We start from the raw sequence: 20,085 nt of genomic DNA, 5'->3' as shown, positions 1-20,085 counted from the left end.
ATCAATTGGCTCAAAGTTATACGCTCCCGTACAATCTCGGACAAGGCTCCTCTCTTGGTTCAAGAAACCCGGGAAGGGGATGATGCTGCCGTTCATAACATTCCCTCGAACCAGTATTGCCTATTACCATCTTTAGATTGCCATAGCACCGTGGTGATCTCCAGCGTCGACGCAGTGGTGGTATTTGGTTCCCAACTTCTCAAAGCATACTACGAAGACCCGTTCACAGCACCCTATGCTGTAACAATCAACGAAATATTCAACCAATGGAGAACTGAAACAAATGTGACCACAAAGGCTCTACATGGCCGAATCAGAAATTGTGTAGAAGAGCAATACGGGAACCCTGAATGTCATCATGTCTTGACTGAATTGGCCTTCTTGGATATCCGGAAGAATCTTCATGGAACCAGCTGCGACATCATTCCATTCTCGCGTAACAACGCTGCAATGCACGATTACCTGCTTTTTTGGGGGAGCACCGATCCGATTGTGGCAAGGGACGTTGAAATAACCAAAACTCAGCAATTACATGGACTGTTCTTTAAACTGCTTCAAAGAATCTAAGCGAATCCAGAGGTTCACAAGCTTATCGGACGGTTCAATGACTGCTATAAAGCAGCAGTAAAAGAGGCAGACCAAGCTACACATATCCAGCTGCCACGCTAATGTGCTCGGCACCCAAGCAGAAAGACTCCCTGAGGCCTTCAAGATGATCGACAAGATCATCTTTGGAGTGGGGTCAGTTCAACAGAGGCGCGGGGGATGACCAACGGGTGTTGAATCTAAAGCATGGCAAGGCCTCCATACTGTCCCGGATGCCGGGCAGGTTTGACGAAGCTCTGTCATTGTTTGACAGCGTGATTGAAAGAACGGCGGAGAGGCTGACCAAAGAACATCGCAAAACCCTCGCCATGAGGTTGGGCCGTGCAGCGGCGCTCAGCGATGAGGGCGGGTTGACGAATCCGAGGCGCGCAGTGGACGAGCTCCGCGAGATCCTTGACAAGCAAGTCAACGTGTTGCATCTTCCGGAAACACATGCCAATGTGATTGCCACGGACCATAACCTGGCCGGGAGCAACAAACATGATAGGGCATCAAGCGAGTCAAACTACGGCTACAACGAGGCCTGATGGCGCCATGACGAGGCCCAATGAGATTTTGATGCTGATTGATAAGGTGCTGGGGCTTTGGAGGGACCGTTGTGAGCACTTACAGTCGATGATTCAAAACGATAGTGTTATTAAACCCTTGGATTATCCTGACTACCTCAATGCTCTCAAAACTCGCGCTGACATACTCAGTCACCAAATGAACGGGGAAGGTGCATTAAAGGGATACGACGAGATGTTAGCAGAGCTTACAAGATGTGCTGGGGAGGAGGCAAGGCAGGGTAACACGTTTCCGGAGGCCCAGGCATTGATATGCAAAGCGGATATCTACATATATGATGCTGGGGATGCAAACCAAGCAACAGGCTGTCTGGATGATGAGAGATTGGAATGGGGTAAGACGACTGAAAGCCACGCCGGAAGCCAGCTTACCAGTGAACAGTTTCAATGATTTTAGAGAGGTGTCTACGACGAAAGCCATCTACCGGAGCGAATGGTTGGTGGTTACTTTCATGCCTCAGGACCCGGAAGCACAGGTCGGTATAAGGGCCGGTAATGTGGGTGCACAGAGTGGAGACTGAAAGTATCATGAATGGAGCACCATTTATAATTGCCATGGTATCATCCGGTGCCAACAATGTCGATTCCACAACTGTGCTCCATCTGGGTCTCAGCTAACGCCTCAATATTTCCCCTCCGAACAAACCCCCTCCTTCATGGTATCTCATGCCAGAAGTCGTCAGTTATAGGCCACTTGAATCTGTCGCTCGCATCTATGAGTATAGCAGGGGTTTCCGAAGGAGCAGCAACAGACATAAGCGTGGTTAATCCTACATCGGCGCTATGAAAACAAGATAACAATTAGCGCCAGAAAATTGTGCGTCCTTCATGGAAGGGCTGGTGTGAAGGATGGATGTTTGAACAAAATGAAGGACAACCTACGTGTCCGCCATGGTGATTGTTTCGAACAGGCCTGGCATTGGTGGTATAAACCTCATACTCCTCGTCGCGGGAGGGGACACACACTGGAGACTCAGACAGGAGAAGGGTCGCACGTACTGCGAACTTTAAGGAACACCTGCAGTTCAATGGTTTCAGGCATGCGTTATAATTTCCGGCTGACCGACTTTTCCTATGTTATTTTCCATTGTACCTGCAGCCTGATCATCTGCAAGCAAAACGAAGCTCTGAACCAAAGACCAAGGACCTAAACTCGCGTATAACTACTTTGTCTTGTCCTTAGTGACCGAGATATTGACCACTTAGAGAATAGCTTGATCCTCCTCTAATCAAATACGGTCAAGTCAACGCTGGTTCGAAGCAAAGCGGTAGCTGTTTGCTCAACCTTGGTGTGGTGCAAAGATGTCAGCAAACGTCGACACAATGAAGCGAACAAGAAGCACGCTGTGCCGTTTTACGAAGATGAATAAGCAAGGATATGGTGGACTCGATCTGTTCCTTCTTCACAGCATTCTGCTTCTGTCGTTTTCATCCAGGAAAGGAAGTCCACTTACACAACCTATTGACGGCGATCAGGGTTAGGGTTGTCACTCGTCTTGGGCCCCCACTCCACCCCACCAAAACCAATTAAACACCCAACCTGCCAAACGCGTCTTCCCACCCATCAAACGCGTCTGTCAAAGATAACCTTGATTAATTCTCCTATCCACCGTGACATCATCCCTTTTCCTTTCCACAGGCCGCCAGTAACCCATCTATTCATATTGTTTTTCCGTTTTGTTTCCGCGTCATCCCTACAAACAAAACGCCACACCTTCAGACCCGAGAAACCACAGATCACAGCAATGTCAACCCAACAAACCCACCCCACAGTCCCCCTCTACCACCCACCAGCGCCCTCGCCCTTCTCCCTCCCTGACCCAGACTCGGTAGCAGGGTACAAACTCATCGAACTCCCACCCGACCTCGTAGCGCTACTAGAGGGGGAGAACCCACCTGTGTAAGCCTCCCTCCCCCTCTCCTCCCCCGCCTCATTCCCCTATGCTAACCTCCCCCCTCTCTGTCCAGACTAACAATCTCTCCCTCCCCAACCTCGGCCCTCCTCTCCGTCCCCTCCACCTCAAAATCCTACTCCCTCCGCCAAAAAAACACCTCCAACGCCCTCATCATCCTCGAACCAACAGACACCAGCGGTCTAAAAGCCATAGCCACGCTCCACGAAACCGTCGAGCTCGTCCCCGTACCCACCACCGCTGCCGCCCCCGAGGTCAAAAAGAGGGGAAAGTGGCACGAAAAGTTTGCGAGTGGGAGGAAATAGATAGATAGATGGGTGTCACATGTCGCAACAAAGAAAAAAAAAGCATTTAAAAAATAAAATCAATGATTTGTTGTTCTGTGGAGAGTCTTATGCTATGTTATCTCATGTAGCTATTTGCTGTGAGGGTTGTGAGGTGTCTAGCAGTAGGAAAGCCCAAGACAAGGTGCTGTCTGTTGTTGGGCAAACCAGACATGACAGAGAAGCAATATAACTCGGTCCTCCCTGCTCTCCCCATCCGCCGATACCACCACCCCACCCACACACAAAAAGCAACCCCCAAGCCAAATCCCAAATCCGACGAAAACTCCCAGGCTAGATTACCTCCCTAAAGAAGCCAACCGCTGGAAGAAAAACAAAATAAATACAAAGAACCAACCAGCCCAACCGATCCCCAAATCCCCAACCCACCCAAATAGAGTCCTGTTGCCCATATCATACTCGAATCAAGATAGCCACGCCCCCACCCCTCCGCTTCTCTTACTTGTCGAGCAAAGGACTTGGAATAAAAAAACAATAAATTCCAACGCATTAAATACCCCCTTTTCCTTAGCATAACCACAATATCCATGCAATGCTCTCTCCCTTCCTCGTGTAGGTACTTCTTCTCTTCCTCGAAAGAAAATCCCCATATCGACTAACCAGCAAAAAATATGCAACGATCAAGAAAAATAAAAAAAACACAGCGCTGAACCCGTCCCAAACCCCCAAGACTCCCCAAATCCGACAAAACCCAGCCCAAACACGCGCCAAATGGATGACCAAGGCTGTCGACTGATAAACAGAAATGGTGGATGAGCCAAGCCAGGTGCAAAACGCCACTGAGAGGTGAATCCGAAGGGAAGGCGAGGCGAAGAAGTTGATCCGTAGCCTGACAAAAGAAAAAGAAGGCTCAGGCTCCAAATAGCCCCAAGGAGGCGTCGTGGTACCGTCTCAAAAACACGACTGTCCCTGGTCTTCAGCGGACAGGTGGAGGCCCATGACCCCATCGAGGACTGTACAATTCTGCTCGGTAACCATTCCCATTCACCCGCGGGGCTGGTGGGGCCGCGGTCAGGTTGATTACGTCGTTCGCCAGAGGTCTTGGCCCATCACCATGCTGCTGAGCTGGTCCACCATCATTAACATTATTGTTGTTCGCCGGGTTGGCGACTCTGTGCGGGGGCAGGTTTGGAGCTGCAACAGCCTGGGGTCGATTTGGAACCGCAACAGCCTGTTGAGGGTTGTCAACTGCGGCAGCTGGGTGATGGGCGTTTGGTTCATGATATGCATGATTCCCAATATTGAACAGCCGTCCAGCCGCTCCAGCCGGCGCAAATAAATGCCCGGGGTTCATCAGGACAGGCCCGGGAGCAGGTCTCGGAACGGCAGGAAAAGCAACCCCTTGTGGAAAACGGTGCATGTGATCCGCTATATGCTGTTGTAGTTGGAGTTCTTGCCGTTGCATATTTTGCATCGCTTCTTGCTGGACGTTGCGTGCATGGTTGAGCTGGGCAGCCGCCTGCTCGCGCTGTATCCGGAAGTTGTTCCGGGCCTGCTCCATCTGTATTTGCTGCGCTTGAATTTGTGCGCGCAGCAGCGCCTGCTGTTGCTGCATCCGGGCTTCCCGGTTGGGATCCGGCGGGAGTATTACTGCCATCTGCACATTTCGATGAGCCTCAACAGGCAGAGGCTCTATCCCAATCTCCAGGTCCAACCCAATCAGTCCCTGCATCCGTCTTTGCAACTCGTTCCCCTGGTCGGGGCGGAGAGCCATTGGTGCGGCAGGAACTGGTGCATTGGGCTGGTTCGGCGGGACGGCAATTGCTTGCATTCGTGGGGGAACATATACGGGTAGGTTCCGGGGCCCAAAGATGCCGCCCCTTTGAGGGATCTGGGCAGCTGCGCGTTTGGCCTCGTCTTGCTTGACTTTGTCGGAGAATTTGATCTCGAGGAGGGAGGAATCGACTTCAGGGTTCGCCTCCGCCACCTTCTTGCGAGCTGCTTCTTCGGCCTCGCGAACTTCTCGTGCGTGGCGTTCCTCGGTTTCGTCAAAAAGACGGCAGTTCCCGGGCTTCCCACCGCGGGCGGGCTCGTCGAAATGGCTGTAATCACACGACTTGGAACAGACGTAACATTGTATATTGCCACAGCCCTTCCTCGTGCATGTCATCTTGTTGCAGCCGTTCTCTTTGATGAAGGGTGTTTTGCCTAGTCAGAGTTAGCTCCATGTCCCGAAGTGGAGGCAGATGGTCCTTACATTTGTTGCAGGTCCGGATCATGGCGGCAGACATTGCTTCCTCGATCTCACGGCGAGCAGAATGTCCACTTTCCCGCGCAACTTCTTGACAAGTCTTGGGCGTGTGCGTCTCCAGCCGACAAAGCCTGCAGGATACACGGCCACACTCCTCGCTGATGCATCTGAACTCTTTATCCACCTCGACGGGCGGGTACTCGGCCGCATATGGGCAAAAGGGGCATGTCTCGAGTGACTCTATTCCAGCCAGGCGAAGGACAGCCTCTTGCTCGATGCGATCAAGAGCCACAGTCAGCTTTCCGTCGAGAAACAAATCCTTCTGGCTCTTGCTGAAGGTGCCCTCGCAGCCGTCTGTTGACATGCAGTCTAGCTGATACTTGGAGATGCCAACCTGCGTCTCCGCCATGCGCTTCGCACATTCGCGGCAGAAGAAATGGATGGTCTCCGCGTTGCAGTGCACCATTCGATTCTGTGGGAAATCCCCAAAGCAACATCCACACTCCAAAATGGTACCGTCAGCTTCTGCTTGCGCATAATTGGCCGCTTCGGCGTCTTCTTCCGCCTTCTTCGCCCTTGCCTTGGCAGCTCTGATGTCGCAAACTTGACGGGCAGCCACGAAGTCTTCCACAGCCCCTTTCTCTCCCTCGTCGGCGCTCTCAGAGAACATCTTGACCGTGTCGCCGAGCGTCATTTTGGGCCTGGTTGTCGACTTTTTCCGCCAAGGCGAGGTTTCCTGAGCAAGCTCGGTCCATAGAGCAAGATATGCTGGGTAAATGCGATGGTCGTGCAGTTTGAACTGTTGCTCTATATTCTTGACCTTGAAGTCGGGAAACTCCGCCACAAGGAGAGATCTGCTATGCGGGTGTCAGAAATCTACATACTTGGTGATGAAAGGGGACAATGTCGGGTGGAAGAACAGAAAGCCCAACGTCATCTTGATGCTCAAAGCCGCAACAAGGAGCGCCACAAAGACGAATGAACGGGCCTTTGGTGATAGTACCGACGCCGACGCCTCAAAAGACAGGCAATCGCCCGTTCATCATCCTTCAGTCCTCCTCCCGTGTTACCAGCAGTCTGTCTCCCCCTGTCCACAACGTGTTGGGGATACATCACTCACCCTGCTCCCTTGTACTTTTTCATGTACTCCGTCGTCTTGCCTTGAAATCTTGGCTCGGCCTCTATTTTCTTGCTGAGCACTTCTTCGCCGTCCTCACCGGTATCCTCCCACTTGCGCTTTAGGGACTTGACACGCTTGGGATATTTCTTGCCGCTTTCTTGCTGATCAAGAATGTGACTGACGATGCCCTGGACTGTCCACTTTTGACTTTCGACGGTCTTGCGCAGATAGTCGGGACATATGTCGGGGAAGAAATTGAGTGCGGCTTCCATGCACGCTTCTGTGCTCAACTCTGGATCCACGTTGCCCTGGGACCTACGCACTGGGGGCATTTCCCAGACGGCGTTGTTGTCGTTTTCTGGCCTGTTGATGTTGTCAGAGGGTTGGGTTTGCCCGTTGTTTTGCTCGTTCAGGTTTCGGCGGTGGGAGTGGCTTCGCAGAGACTTCCGCAAACGATGAAGCCGGTGCCTTTTCAGCGGTGGCTCCCGTGCATCGGGACTTGATTCCTGTTTGGAGTGGGCGTTGCCCATGGTACGGTGAAAACACCCCGATGCTGCCGGCGAGGGCTGAGTGTGTGGAGATGGGTGAAGGTGAAAGACATGCCCTTGTCGGAATGCATGTGCAGGCAAACAGTCGAGGCAGCCCAGCAGCAGGTTCAAGATTGTGCTTGAAAGAACGAACTCAAAAGTCCACAGTGGCTTGAGTTCCGGACGGACGTTTGCTGCTCCCCCCACTACAAGAGCAGTTTGTCGTTTGCTGTGGGACTACCACATGTGATTCTGCCGCTCTCACTCACTGGAAAGGAAAAAAAGGAGTGACTTACGGATTGTTACGGCCAAAATGACGTCCAAACAACAGCTCGAGGTCGAGGTTTGCAAACTCGTCGTCCTCTAAAGCGGCGAATGGGAAGTGGTCGGGTAGATGCTGGGCTGGTGGTAGAGCTGGCTGCTGTCCGAGAAGCTGGTCGAGGTATGCGTCGTGGTCCATGTTGAGAATTAGGTTGGGTGGGAGATGCGGTCCTGGTCCAGGTCATGCTCTTGCAGCGCCGGCGGTGGTGTAAGTTACAGGACAGGTACGTAAGGTATAAAGTAAAACCAGGGAAAGTGCCCCGCAGTCTCAGGTTTGAGCAGTGCAGTCAGTTAGAGCTTGGTATATTACGGGGACAGTGGGTGGAGGGGGGTGTGAATGGCGGCGACTCGTATACCGCGGAGTAGTGGCAGGCACGAGCTTCAGATGAGGCTGGCTGGCTGACTGACTGACTGAGCACTGAGCGACTGACCGCGCGCGACGAAACCGGAACACCTTCCAATTAAGCAAAAAAAAGTCCAAATGGCCTAAACCACCCCGACCGGCTTCCAGAGCAGGTGGGCGCAAAATTCAAATCCTTGCTCAGGGTCCTCCGGGAAAGAGCGGCGACGTGGCCGACATGGCAAAAACCTGGAGGTGATTGAGCAAGGAAGAGTCAGGGTTCAATCATTCCAAGTGTGGGAGGAGAAGTTGAGTCGGGTCTCTTGAGCCAGGTGGTGTTGCTCCAGCCTCGACCGAGCAGGCAATGAGCTGCCCTGTTGCACGGGCCGACAGACAGCTTCACATTCCAGGGGGGTAAATTACAGGGCCATTACCTGTTCCCCACAACAAACACGCGATGTCTGCTCGTGATCCCACGTATTTTTTGGAGAGTGACAATGCCTCCCATTCGCTCATGCCGGAGCGGCTTGTCGGTGGGCATCGTGTGGCACCTGATGTCAAACAGAACCAGGAAAGCAAACCACCATCTCTTGCACATGCTCGGAAACTCGTGATATTGGACTTATCAACCGGACACCGAGACTCCGCCAGCAACCTGATAGCGCCTTAGCACTCGAAACTCCCCGAACCCGGCGCTCTGGACCGACCCACCAAGAACCCCGGCAGTTACAGGGGACCCCACGGAGCGATCATTCCGATAGAAGGATATTGTCTTTCACCCTTGTAGTCCAGTGCTGGCTAGACATTCAACCCGAACACTGCTTCGCTCTCGGTATTCTCCCATCTCAACTTTTAGCCTCATCATCCAGCGTGGCACCGACATTCCCTTGACATCGGGCGTGAGCACTCTGCCGTCAGCCGCGGACATTCCATCGGTTGTCCCCACAGACAACCACATGGACAAGCTCCAGAGGTGAGGAAACGTCACACAGAACCTATGCAAAAGCCGGAAGCCTTTAATGTCCAGGTGCGTGTTCTGCCTACCCTCAACTCTGACTCCACGTTTCTTTCCACACAAAAGGAACAGGCACCACAAACCTGTCCTTATTTTCAGGCTTACAGAAGTGTCATGTCTCGGGAGCAAAAAACACACAACCGGCATCGATCGATCACTCTCCCGTCCTCGGTGTTATCTCTCGTATACCGCATCTGATATGTCACTTTCTGTAATATTTCCAACCTTTCAATACTTCGACCGGCACACCACCCCAAGACCCCTCTCAGCCCACCCATCGCCCACCACACCTTTCCCCACCCAGTACTCCTCCATCTTGCATTAGCCTTGCATGAACCACCAAAATGTGAACGTGATGGCAGGTTTTTATGCATCGATTCGGCGCTGACAAGGAACAATTCGAGCCAGTCAATGACATATATTTTACTTTCCCCGCAGTACCCCGGTTTCTGTGGGTTGGACAATTGCATTATCGAATTATCTACCTAGCCGGACATGTACTCTCACTGCAACTAATCCTCCCCAGAATAAAAAACCTTGTATCCCTCCTCGATTTCCTCCTCCTCGGAGCTCGTTGACGCAACGTTTCGCCTCCTCCTTCCTCGCTTTCCACCAGCCGCCGCGGCTTTGGGCTTGACCGGCGCCTTCCGCCTTGCGCTCCTCCTCGGTGGCGCCTTGGTTTCTTCGATTTCTGGCGTGGGCGATGGCGACAGTGACGCTGGCTTCGGACTCACCGCCTCGCTCAACACACCGCTCACATCACCATGATCAATCTCGAGCACATCCTCCCCGTCATCGTCATCGTCATCGGAGTGGACGGTAGGGAAGTACCCTGAAGTTGTGCGCCCATGTTGCTCGTCCTCCTCCTGGCCCTCGGCAAAAAAGCCCCCGCCGCCCAAGTCGTCCGCTTTATGTCCCTCCGGCAGGAACCCCCCCGCCATCTGATCCTCCTCCGCCTCAAACCCTCCCGCCCCCTCTCCCGCCATATGCACGTCACCACCGATTTGTCCCGTACCCCCTTCCTGCTCCCCCTCCTTGACATTCCCATACTGCCCCTCCAACCGTTCCACAATCCTTAACCCCATCAACATCCTCCTCCACATCCCCAGCGCCCTCTTCCTCCTCTTCTCATCCTCCTTCCTCCTCCTCTCCGCCTCATCCCTCTCCAGCTCCTCCACCATTTTCTCATAAAACTCCTCCGCCACAACAACCCCCTGAATAACCGGCACAGCCATCCGATGCCCAAACTCAAAATCCACTACCGCCTCCGCATAATCTATCCCCAATCTCCTTGCAACCCTCCCCGCCCCCCGGAAAGGAACATGAATCGCACCCTTGGGGCACATGGTCGGGACAAACAAATCAATATTCCCATACTCATTCTTTGGTATCTTTCCATCTTGAATCGGCGGCGGTATGATCCAGTCTGTCTGCGCGTGACTATACAACCCCTGCAAAACCTTTGCTCCCGTAGCCAACTCCGCCTCTGCAATCTCCCTTCTCCGATTTGTAGTCGCTGCTCGGTAGGGCACCTTTTTCAGGGGGACCTCCCCTTGTTTAGGGGCACGTCCCTGTTTATGCCATGTTTCTGCGCTCTTGACTTGGACGACGTCTCTACGGCTGTAGACCGCCTCGCCTTGTGCACCCGGTTTCTTGTTCTTGTTTTGAACAAACATCTTGACCGGTTTCGCGGTCGGCAGGAGCGCTTCTTCTCTCTTGAGGTGGCGTTCCAACACAAACTCTTTGGATTGCTTGTAGTACTGCAGTGTCTCCTCTCCTTCTTTGACCACCTTGTCCACCCGCTCGGCGGGTTTGAGATCGGTCTCGTTTTCGAGGGTGTCTGCTTCTGTCAATGGGTGGGAGGGGTCACGGCCGCGAATGTAGGAGCTCATCACCCTCTTGAACCAGTCATACTCCTCGTATCGTTTCACTTTGCCGTTCTTGTCGTACACGGGAATTTTTTCGGAGGGTAGCCGGCTTCCTTTGGTTCGTCCTGGGAGTTGTTGCCCTTTGAGGTAGCGGATGGTGACGTCTTTGGCTGTGCCGTCGGGGGAGTGGGCGATGATGTATGCCATCACCTGGCGGGCGCGGTCGGCTTTGGAGCCGCGAGGTTCAAAGTGAGACAGAAGGTCGGGGTTGGTGGCTAGGAGGGGTTTGAGGGGGTCGAGGGGGAGGTATTTGTGGGTGGCGGGGGAGAGGGCTTCGAGCCAGTAGTGGGGGTATTCCAAGTCTTGATCGTACGCCTTTTTGGGGGTCTTGGTTGGGGAGGTTGGAGGTGGGGAAGGAGAAGGGGGGATTATCAGGTCGTTGGAGGAGTCGGAGAGGGATTCGAGATCGGAGGAGGGTTCGGGGGGTGGTTTTTCGGAATGCCGGGTTGATCGGGCTGTTTTGGGGGGGGGTTTGGCAGGTGTTTTCTTTGCTTTGGGTGGTGGTGGTTTGGCGGCTGGCATGGGAGGTTTTTCAGGATTGCTTTCCGAGAGGTAATGCTCTTCCTCTTCAGGGTCGGCTTCCTCGAGTTTGTTCCACCCGAATCCCAAGGGTTGTAGACTGGCCACCAATCTAGCTTCGATTCCCAGTCCCCGTAGTAGAGCGGTGAATAACTGGGCACCAACATCGCGGCTGCCTGCACACGACTGTGCGCGCTTTCTGAAGCCTTCTAAACCATCAATCTTCTCCCCGAAGCGGTCTTGATCGTCACCGTTCGTTTGCTTGAATGCCTTGGTGATTCTGTCGAGTCGTTCTAGGGACATGTACCCCTGCTTGCGCAGCCCTGGTGCCGTGATCTTGAACCGTTGTTTCCACCATGATGTGAGGACCTTCATCAGTCTGAATAATGGATCTCCATGCGACATATCGACAGCTCCTTTTTCAAGATGCTTAGCTGCCGCTCCCCATTCCCTCCCCTTCTCTGTTGCTTTCCCCCCGCCTTTCCCCTTCCAAGCTGTCTTCCCCTTTGGTGGTGGCTCCTCCACCTGTACCTCCAACCCACTGCTCCTCCTCCACCTATCCACCTCCTCCCACAGCCTAGGCGGTAAATGCGATATCATGATCGCCATCACCTCCTCGTCACTACACCACGCATTCCTCAGCGCATTGTGCCATAGTAACAACTGGACATGGACACCATGTGCAGCTATCCTGATCTTTCTTTCAAGCTTCGAGGGCCCCTTCTTCCCCATCGCGGCAGCAAGATTGATTCTGGTATCCCGTACCAACGTCAGATCGAGGTCCTGACTGGGGATAGCAGCATCGGGAGCTGGCGCAGTAGGCGTGGGGACATCTTCGAATTCGATGTCTTCATCTTCTGTAGAGGAGGGTTGGGAGAGTTTTCGGCGTTTTGTGCCAGGACCATCCAGCGGGACGTCCTCGAAATCGGCGTCGGAGAGGGACGTCAAGGAGCTGGTGTCGTCATCGCTAGCTTCGATTTCGAGGAGGGAGGTCTTGGTTGAGGAACGGGGGGTGTAGCCGGCGTCGAGGTCGTCGAAGAGGGTTGGTTTACGGGGGGGGGCGATGGCTTTCTTCTTTGAAGTTGTTGAAGACTGCCGCTTTTTGGGGGGTGGTTCAGGGGAGGGAGAGCGGAGTCGTTTGAGGGGGATGTGTGGTGGCATTTCTTGTGGTTGACAGTACCGAATTGGCGACCATGTTGGAGTTGTTCAAGCACTAGAAGGTGGACGTTAACATTTGAAGTTGAAAGAGGGTTGTCGATCGGGGCCAGCCTTGTCAATCAGTCACAATCGCATTCAGAGAACGATGACGCGCATTCCAATGTGGGAAGACGCGACTGACCCTAACCCTTAGCAGCTGAGAGCAAGGCTCGGCAGGGCGCCGAGCTAAAATGATCGGCAGCCAGCCCCGGTCCGTATTCTCCACCTTCCCCCCGGCGGGTTTCCAGATCGTTCCAGGCTGCCGGGCAGGCAAACACCGCCTTACGCCGCCTCGCCCGCCTCATCTCTCAGCCTTCCATCTTTCTATCAACCGTCTGTCTCTTGGTCAGCGACCCCTATCGTCGTGTCGGAGTACCGACCCTTATAACTATCAACCGCGTTTTCCATATAAAACCCCCCTATCTACCCTCGACCGCAACACCCCAAACTTCACCCACCATGTCCTCCCCAAACAACCCGAACGAAACAACCTACATCTCCATGTCCCCCGCCGCCCTCGCAGCCCGCGGCACCGACGCCTCCCTCGTCGGCGCCCACTGCCAATACCCCCCCTGCAACCAACTCGACTTCCTCCCCTTCAAATGCCAATCCTGCTCCCAAACCTATTGCTCCGACCACCGCACTGAAGACGGCCATGACTGCTCCCAAAAAGGCGCCTGGGCCACCAGGCGACGCCTAGCCGAACAATCCAAAGCCTCCCTCGGCGGCCACAAACCCGTTCGCGACCGCGATGTCCTATACGCGAAACCCTGCGCGGAAGGGACATGCAAAACAACCATCGGGACAAGTCTCGTTCCCGGTGTTCACTGCAACGCCTGCCGAAGGGACTACTGCCTTAAACACCGCCTAGAAGAAGACCACGACTGCAAGTCCAAACCCCCCGTCGGTGCGAGAGCGAGTGCCCTAGCAGCTCAACAAGCGGCGATAACAACTAAGGCGACGTCTGCGTTGGAACGATTGAAGTTGTGGGGCGCTTCCAAAAAAGAACAATACAAAGACTCCCGCGCCGCAAAGGCGGCCGGACCATCTGGGCTCAACGCAAAGGGACAGACGAAACTCGTGGCGGTAAACACCCTCAAGAAGACCGCAAAGGGGGATGCAAAGATCCCGCCAGAGAAAAGGGTATATATTTATGTCGAGGCGGAGAACGAGACTGCCAAAGCCAAGATTCCAAAGGGGGAGTTCTTCTTCAGTCAGGACTGGGTCGTGGGGCGGATGCTTGACTCGGCGGCGGCGAGTCTGCAGGTGCAGAATATTAATAACAGGTCGGACAAGGAGGAGGATAAGCTGAGGGTGTTCCATGTGGAAGGGGGGAGGATACTGGATTTTGGGGAGAAGTTGGGGACAGCGTTGGTCAGTGGGAATACGGTTGTTTTGTTGAGAGGGGTGGGGGCGCCCGAGGATTTGATAAAGGTCTGAGGGTCTACCATTTTTTGAATTCGGTTCTTTTTGTTATAAAGCGCATGGCATAGCGTTGTTTTCCGAGACATGTTTGAAGTTGTTCCATAGCATGGGGCCCAGTTGATATACCACTGTTTGTTGTCATTTTTCTTTATGTTAACAAGGCTTCCTGGGCGTCTCATTTCGTTGCCAAGTAGTGGGTGGTGAGTAGCGCTTCAAAAAATAACCACCCATATCGGTAAATTCCAACCCAGTCCAATCTTCCCACCATCATCCTCTCGTATCCCCACCGAGTGGCGATTCCAATATGTACAAACACAAAAAAGAGTAGACAGGTATCACACCAAATATCACAACACTCCCCTTTTCTTTTCCTTCATTACTCCCTCTTCTCCTTCCCACTCGGCAACGGCTTCTCACTCAACTGCCTCTCCCTCCCAATCAACGGCGCATCCCCCACCATCTTCTCCCCCCCATAAGCCTCAAACCCCTTGTGGAACACCCACTCAACCGCATTCTCAACCGGCTTATCAAAGATCTTCGGCAAGAACGGCACCACCGCCAAACCCAACCCAATTGGACCCCACGTCCTGACAGTCTTATTCTTGACATCCTTCATCGCCCGGCCAGAATACCTCACCACGGAGTGGATCGTAAACGCCGGCAACCCCATACTCGCCAAGCTCTGGAAGATACCCCGTTGCAGCATGACAGTTCTGTAGTCCTCCAACGGCGGGACAACACCTGGCGTGAGCTTCGCTGGCGAGGGGGCATCATGCGTCGCCTCGACACCAAGTAATTTCTTCTGATGAGAGGACAGCTCGATGGCGGGGTTGAGGATGCGTTGGTTGTGCCAGTAGGCTTTGTAGCCCTCGTAGGAGACGTCCCCGAGGATATATGCCCAAGAGATGCCGTATGCTGCGCGGACCCAGTTGGGGTGGGCGACGGGGCGGAAGGACTCGCCTATGTCGGAGGTGTAGGCTACGTAGCGGTGAGCGGAGAGGAGGATGGTGCGGAAGCGGGAGGCGTAGGCTGCGTAGCGGACGTTGGAGTCGGTTGATGGGGGGACACTGAGGGTAGAGGAGTTAGCTAAGCGGGTGGGTAGGGGAAGAGACTAAAAGGGGGACATACTATCCCTCGTAGAGCTCGTCAAAGAAGTTTTCATCTTTGTCGGCCTTGTCGACGATTTTTTGGAGCTCAGCGGGGAGTCTCTTCGGCTCGGGGAGCTTAGTGCTGGGGTCAAGGTCTTTGGTTGTGTTGGCGACTTTCTTTACGGTTTCAGCGGTAGCATTGTGGACGGTTTGTTGGTCAGGTTTGGAGGGGGTGGATGAGGAGCTGAAGGGCCAAACCATTGCGGTGTTTTGTTTTGTCTGGTTGTTGGAGGTGATGATGGTTAAGGAAGAATTTCTTAGAGAAAGGGAGCAAGCTAGAACTTGCGACAAGTGGGATGGAGGGGTTGCACCGGTTTTAAACCTTGCGCAAGATATGGATCACAAGCAAGGGAGAGAAAAAAACAAGTAGCTGCAAGTAGCTGAATCAAGCAGAGTGGATGCGACTGTGAATATCACCGAGATTGCACAGCTGAAAAAGCGTGGAGTTGGGTTGTTCAGAATGGAGCTTCCGGTCTTTCTCGTCATCGGCACGACAGCTTCAAGCATGCGCCTGCGCGCAGATTTTGGTGACGTATGTCTCGGTTCACCGGGATTGGAAGGTAGCTGATAAAGCTTATCCTCTTGGCCTAAGTAGCAGTCCGTGCACGCTTATTAGCCGCTAGTCGGACAGTTAGTAAGATCCTGGCAAAATCTCGGCTGTTTAGCTCAACGACGGAGCTTGGCCAATTCGACATTTCCCTGTGTTGCCGTCGCCAATTCATTTGACCTTTGCGTCGTTTTCAGCCTACACACACCCACTACATCACCAACCACACCCCCCGACGAGTTTACCTCTCGACAAACAACCTCTATTCAAAATGGGCGGCCAGATGTACAATCTTTTCGGCAAGCAGGTTGCTTCGCAATACGTCAGTGCTCTCTTTTCTCCTCCGACATGACCCGATCTCCTCCCCTCCATCCCTTCCGCCGCCGGCGCGACGACGACGACGACGACGACGACATTTACGAAGGCCAATTGCTAACATATCTACAACAAAACAGCTCGCCATGGGCGTCCTCGCCTCCCTCTTCGGCGGTGTCGCCGTCGCCACCTCCGGCGGCAGCGCTGCTAAGCCCACCACCCCCGGTGCTACCCCTCCAATCAACGCCTCCAGCTCCGACGAGGCCGACTTCATCAAGTAAACATATGCCCTTCTGTTTGTCGTCGAGACCAAGCTCTAACCATCGCTCTTTGTCGCAAATAGGAAGTTCCTCGAGCAGGAGGGCTCCGCCGAGAAGAAGCACTAAGAGGATGGAATCCTGCGTGGAGGGGTTGCTGGATAGACGATGAGTACTCGAGGAAACATACGCCATGGGTTACCGGCATGGTGGTTGGTGGATGTTGAACAAAAAGCAAGCAACGCACGTGTTTGGCTTGGTGCTGTTCATTCTCGCGCAAGACTTGAACTTGTTGTTTGTTGCGAGAAGTGTACATATATATCATCATCAGCAATGGGGAGGTCACGGTTGGAATGAGATCGGACACAGCAAGATGTATGCCTCTTGAGCAACGTGGATGTTTTTGGTGCTTGTATCTGTGCTTTCACGAATGGGCAGTATGGGATGTTTGGAGGGAGCTATCGACACTCAAAGTTACAAGTTGGTAAGATTTTGAACTCAGTACTTCTGATGACACACTCTATTAGGTACAACTCCCGGACTATCTACCGCCATCCGACACTTATAGCCCCGGGAGTTTCTCAAGATGCGAAATAACCCATCCTGCTGCGAAACAACGTAATAATAACGAAATGAAGCACTAAACACTAAACAGACTGCCAACCGCATAAGGTTCGACTTTGGGTAACCCAAAGGTTACCTTGCCCTCCCCCCTGCCTTCTTTTCCCCAGCCTCGTCATCAGGCGGTCACATAGTCGGTCTGCCTGCGCCCTCGTACAAGACCTCACAACCTCGTCTCAAGGCAAAGGCCAAGCAGTATCCGTCGCGATCTTGTTGATTTTGTCGAGCATGCTTGCAAATTTGTTCGCAGTCTTTAGTGGGGCTGTCTTGACGACACGCTCTTGCTGTTCCTCCTCCTCTTTATACTGAGGCGGGGTTTCACACCGGCAGCCCTCTTGGACCCTCCTCTCCTTTCCTTGCCGCGGAGAACGCTTCCTTTCACCATCAATGGAACCCTCGATGCACACCATCGGCTACAGCCACTTGGTCAAGTCCTTGTTCTGCCCCGCATCCTCCAGCACGCAATTGATGACAACAGGGTTGGACTCGTCACGGGTGTACAAGAAGACGATGTTGCCGTATCCGTTCTTGGCATGGCAAAGGCGTGCTGGATCTTGCGGTGGTGGGGGGTGGTGTCGTCGAGGCAGAACTTTGCGCAGGTTTCCAGCTTGGCGGACTGGAAGGTGATCTGCATTATCCAGCGGGAGTGGGATGGGGGCTCGTCCGCAAACTCGCGAAGGTGCCAGAAGCGGCGCTGGCGGCTGTTCTTCTCGTCGTGGTGGTGGATGGTGTCGGAGGTGATGATGTTCTTTCTGGACCAGTGGAAGCCCTCCCGGATCAGGTCCGAGACGGGGATGCCGTTGAGACAGCGGATGGCGAAGTACAGGCGTCACTCGGGCTTTTTCTCGGCTTGGTGAAGGCGTTGGGCGTCATGGGGAAGTAGATGCCGTCGGTCAGCTGGAGGTTGCCCTGCGTCATGCGGGCCATTACGGGAAGGACAGTCATGATGGTTTTCTTTGTGGGTGTTAGAGCAATGGTTATTTGCTCGTTCATGATGGATTGTCTCATCGTTCATGAACGGTTACTTACTCGTTTGGGTACGATTATTTCATCACTTGTGTGCGGTTGTGTGACCGTTCAGGTATGCTCTTGATCGTTCGCGCAGCAGGGTTGATGTGGTGTTGACTGATACTAGCAGGTGAACTGGATTGGACCTACAGTCTGATGGGTAACGAAAGAGAGAAGAGAGATGGACAAGAGGAGAGTGGGACGAGATTTAACACTCTCTGATTCTGAGTGTTTGAAAGCTTGTGACTTTTAACTTCAACACGGAAGCTCGCCTCCCATACTGGGTAGGTCCACTTCACATTTCAAAATAATATTTGAAACTCAAAACGACTAGCCACCTCACACCCCCTTCCCAACCCAGAAGCTCACACTTCATCATCAATAACCCCACATAATGCACATAATGCACACTCAAGCAGCCCTCGCAGCCCTCGCCATCTCCGCCAACGCAATCCTCACCTCCACTTCCCTCCTCAACTCGCCCAGCAAAAGATCAAAATACTCGAGCTTATTCATTGCCACAAAGTCAGTGTGTCTCTCAAACATACACAATCTCCGTCCAAAAACTAAGATACTCACCGCTCCTCCGATAACAATCTCGGCTTCTTCATCCCCTCTCAATTGCTCCATAAGCCCCAGGAGTCTCTCTTGGGTTCTCCCCACGCTGTTCATTCTTTCCTCGAGAGTCTGGGTGGTGCGTACTGTAGGTCAGCATTGAAAATAAATTACAGTCAAAAAGGGGACGGTCACACGGACCATGTCAAGAGAGATCTCACGTGAACCAAAAGGACGTGCTCCAGATCGAATAAACTGGTGAAGCTGCCTGCACAGGTCAAGTATCTGTCGAGTCACGCTGGCGGCTAGTGGTGTGTCCGAGATAGTGAGTATTTTCGTGGAAATTTATGAGTGAAGAAGAGCTAGGCTGGGTTAGATCTCGAGATGGGGAGACTGAATGGGTAACGTAACTTCCACGCGACCTCCCCAGCTCTCGACCTTCCATCCATCTCCTCATGCGACATGCTCACTTCACGAGCTATATCCAACAGCTCCGGGTTATCCACCCACGGCACGCAGATATGTCAGGAAACCACACGTGTCAACTCCTGCGCAATTCATCCTATCCTACAACCTACCCTGACCAATTGCGACAACTTCAGTAAGACCAGGTCTGCCGTATATTGCTCCCGCCTGGAGTGTCCTTTCCGTCTCTCTACCCTTCCCCAGTCGTAGTCTCACTTCCTGGTAGGAATCCCCTCCCTGTGTCGATTCAATCCGCACGAGGCGCCCAAAAGTCGCGCCCATGGACGATTTCGGCGAGGTCGAGGAGGGATGCATCGAGGGGGACGGTTCCGTTTGGGCCGCTCTCGAAGCCCTCTTCGCTACCTGGGACCCCTGGTACCCAGAAATCATCTTCTTTGAGAATGGGGAAGGTCATGTTGAGTTTTTCGGAACCGAAAGCGTCAGAGTAGGTTGTTGTGTCGGAGTTCAGAGTAGGTTGTTGTGTCGGAGAGATTTCTCGCAGGTACGCATGCCGACCTGACGATGGGACTCGTGGTGTCGACGATGGCGGTGCGAAGAAAGGACTTCCAGTAGTTTAGCGGTGCACCGGTCAGCCGTGTACTCCACGCCATGCGGATTTCCTCATGAACGACAACCGAGGCGGCATGGGGTGCCATGGCCCAGGTTTCCCGAGTAGCGCGTCATGGTGTTGCGCGTGTTCCGTGTATCTTTCGGGTGGTACCACTGTCCATGTGTGGCTCTGCGGGATTAAGAGGACGGCACTGGAAGGGCCAGCCAGGTTGGCTACTAAACAGACGAGCAAGAATATGACGAAGATGACTAGCTTGGTTGGTGCCGTAATCCATTCTCCAGATCCCACGCAACTCCTTGGCCCTGATATTCACCCACGGTCAGCTGGATGACTCAAACAACACAAAGAGGGGAAAGCTCACTACAGAAATTTCATTTCCGCAAACGCAGAGCCAGCCTCGAGGAGCCCAAGTGGAACACCCAGCGGTTTGTAGAGCAAAGGGTAGCGTAATCATGTCACAAATAACTGGGGAAGATCCTTTGCGAATGACGGGCTTTCGGACTTCTTCGTTTACCACGAAGAAATCGTTCCATATCCGAGAGATTTTGCTGCGAGCTTGCTCAACCAATGGCTAACTACGAAGGTT

At 53.3% G+C, this 20,085-nt stretch overlaps 8 protein-coding genes across 8 annotated transcripts; 4 read left to right on the top strand and 4 right to left on the bottom strand.

Moving 5' to 3' along the window:
* Nucleotides 1-818: 818 nt before the first annotated feature.
* QC761_600695 (uncharacterized protein) lies at nt 819-1,133 on the top strand (the record flags this gene model as incomplete). The annotated part of the gene is made up of 1 exon (XM_062880530.1): nt 819-1,133. The coding sequence occupies one exon, from the start codon at nt 819-821 to the stop codon at nt 1,131-1,133; it is 315 nt and encodes a 104-aa protein (XP_062729634.1).
* Nucleotides 1,134-2,709: 1,576 nt separating this feature from the next.
* QC761_600700 (uncharacterized protein) lies at nt 2,710-3,843 on the top strand. The gene is made up of 2 exons (XM_062880531.1): nt 2,710-3,072; nt 3,141-3,843. The coding sequence occupies exons 1-2, from the start codon at nt 2,918-2,920 to the stop codon at nt 3,388-3,390; spliced, it is 405 nt and encodes a 134-aa protein (XP_062729633.1). The 5' UTR covers nt 2,710-2,917; the 3' UTR covers nt 3,391-3,843.
* Nucleotides 3,459-8,557, bottom strand: QC761_600710 (uncharacterized protein). Its single transcript, XM_062880532.1, has 4 exons — nt 7,564-8,557; nt 6,741-7,103; nt 5,627-6,477; nt 3,459-5,577 (listed from the first exon to the last, which is right to left on the bottom strand). The coding sequence occupies exons 1-4, from the start codon at nt 7,725-7,727 to the stop codon at nt 4,346-4,348; spliced, it is 2,610 nt and encodes an 869-aa protein (XP_062729632.1). The 5' UTR covers nt 7,728-8,557; the 3' UTR covers nt 3,459-4,345.
* An 898-nt stretch (nt 8,558-9,455) lies between these two features.
* QC761_600730 (uncharacterized protein) lies at nt 9,456-12,551 on the bottom strand (the record flags this gene model as incomplete). Its single annotated transcript, XM_062880533.1, has 1 exon — nt 9,456-12,551. The coding sequence occupies one exon, from the start codon at nt 12,549-12,551 to the stop codon at nt 9,456-9,458; it is 3,096 nt and encodes a 1,031-aa protein (XP_062729631.1).
* Nucleotides 12,552-13,046: 495 nt separating this feature from the next.
* QC761_600740 (uncharacterized protein) lies at nt 13,047-14,027 on the top strand (the record flags this gene model as incomplete). The annotated part of the gene is made up of 1 exon (XM_062880534.1): nt 13,047-14,027. The coding sequence occupies one exon, from the start codon at nt 13,047-13,049 to the stop codon at nt 14,025-14,027; it is 981 nt and encodes a 326-aa protein (XP_062729630.1).
* A 93-nt stretch (nt 14,028-14,120) lies between these two features.
* QC761_600750 (uncharacterized protein) lies at nt 14,121-15,676 on the bottom strand. The gene is made up of 2 exons (XM_062880535.1): nt 15,141-15,676; nt 14,121-15,079 (listed from the first exon to the last, which is right to left on the bottom strand). Exons 1-2 carry the CDS (start codon nt 15,359-15,361, stop codon nt 14,389-14,391), a joined length of 912 nt encoding a protein of 303 aa, XP_062729629.1. The 5' UTR covers nt 15,362-15,676; the 3' UTR covers nt 14,121-14,388.
* A 46-nt stretch (nt 15,677-15,722) lies between these two features.
* Nucleotides 15,723-18,021, top strand: QC761_600760 (uncharacterized protein). The gene is made up of 3 exons (XM_062880536.1): nt 15,723-16,029; nt 16,163-16,299; nt 16,366-18,021. Exons 1-3 carry the CDS (start codon nt 15,979-15,981, stop codon nt 16,406-16,408), a joined length of 231 nt encoding a protein of 76 aa, XP_062729628.1. The 5' UTR covers nt 15,723-15,978; the 3' UTR covers nt 16,409-18,021.
* A 1,154-nt stretch (nt 18,022-19,175) lies between these two features.
* QC761_0094150 (uncharacterized protein) lies at nt 19,176-19,584 on the bottom strand (the record flags this gene model as incomplete). The annotated part of the gene is made up of 2 exons (XM_062872996.1): nt 19,176-19,387; nt 19,413-19,584. 2 exons carry the CDS (start codon nt 19,582-19,584, stop codon nt 19,176-19,178), a joined length of 384 nt encoding a protein of 127 aa, XP_062729627.1.
* Nucleotides 19,585-20,085: the final 501 nt, after the last annotated feature.

The sequence above is a fragment of the Podospora bellae-mahoneyi genome, chromosome 6, assembly GCF_035222275.1.
Source record: "Podospora bellae-mahoneyi strain CBS 112042 chromosome 6, whole genome shotgun sequence".
Classification (NCBI taxonomy): Eukaryota; Fungi; Ascomycota; class Sordariomycetes; order Sordariales; family Podosporaceae; genus Podospora; species Podospora bellae-mahoneyi.
This window is presented reverse-complemented; position numbering and strand designations above follow the sequence as displayed.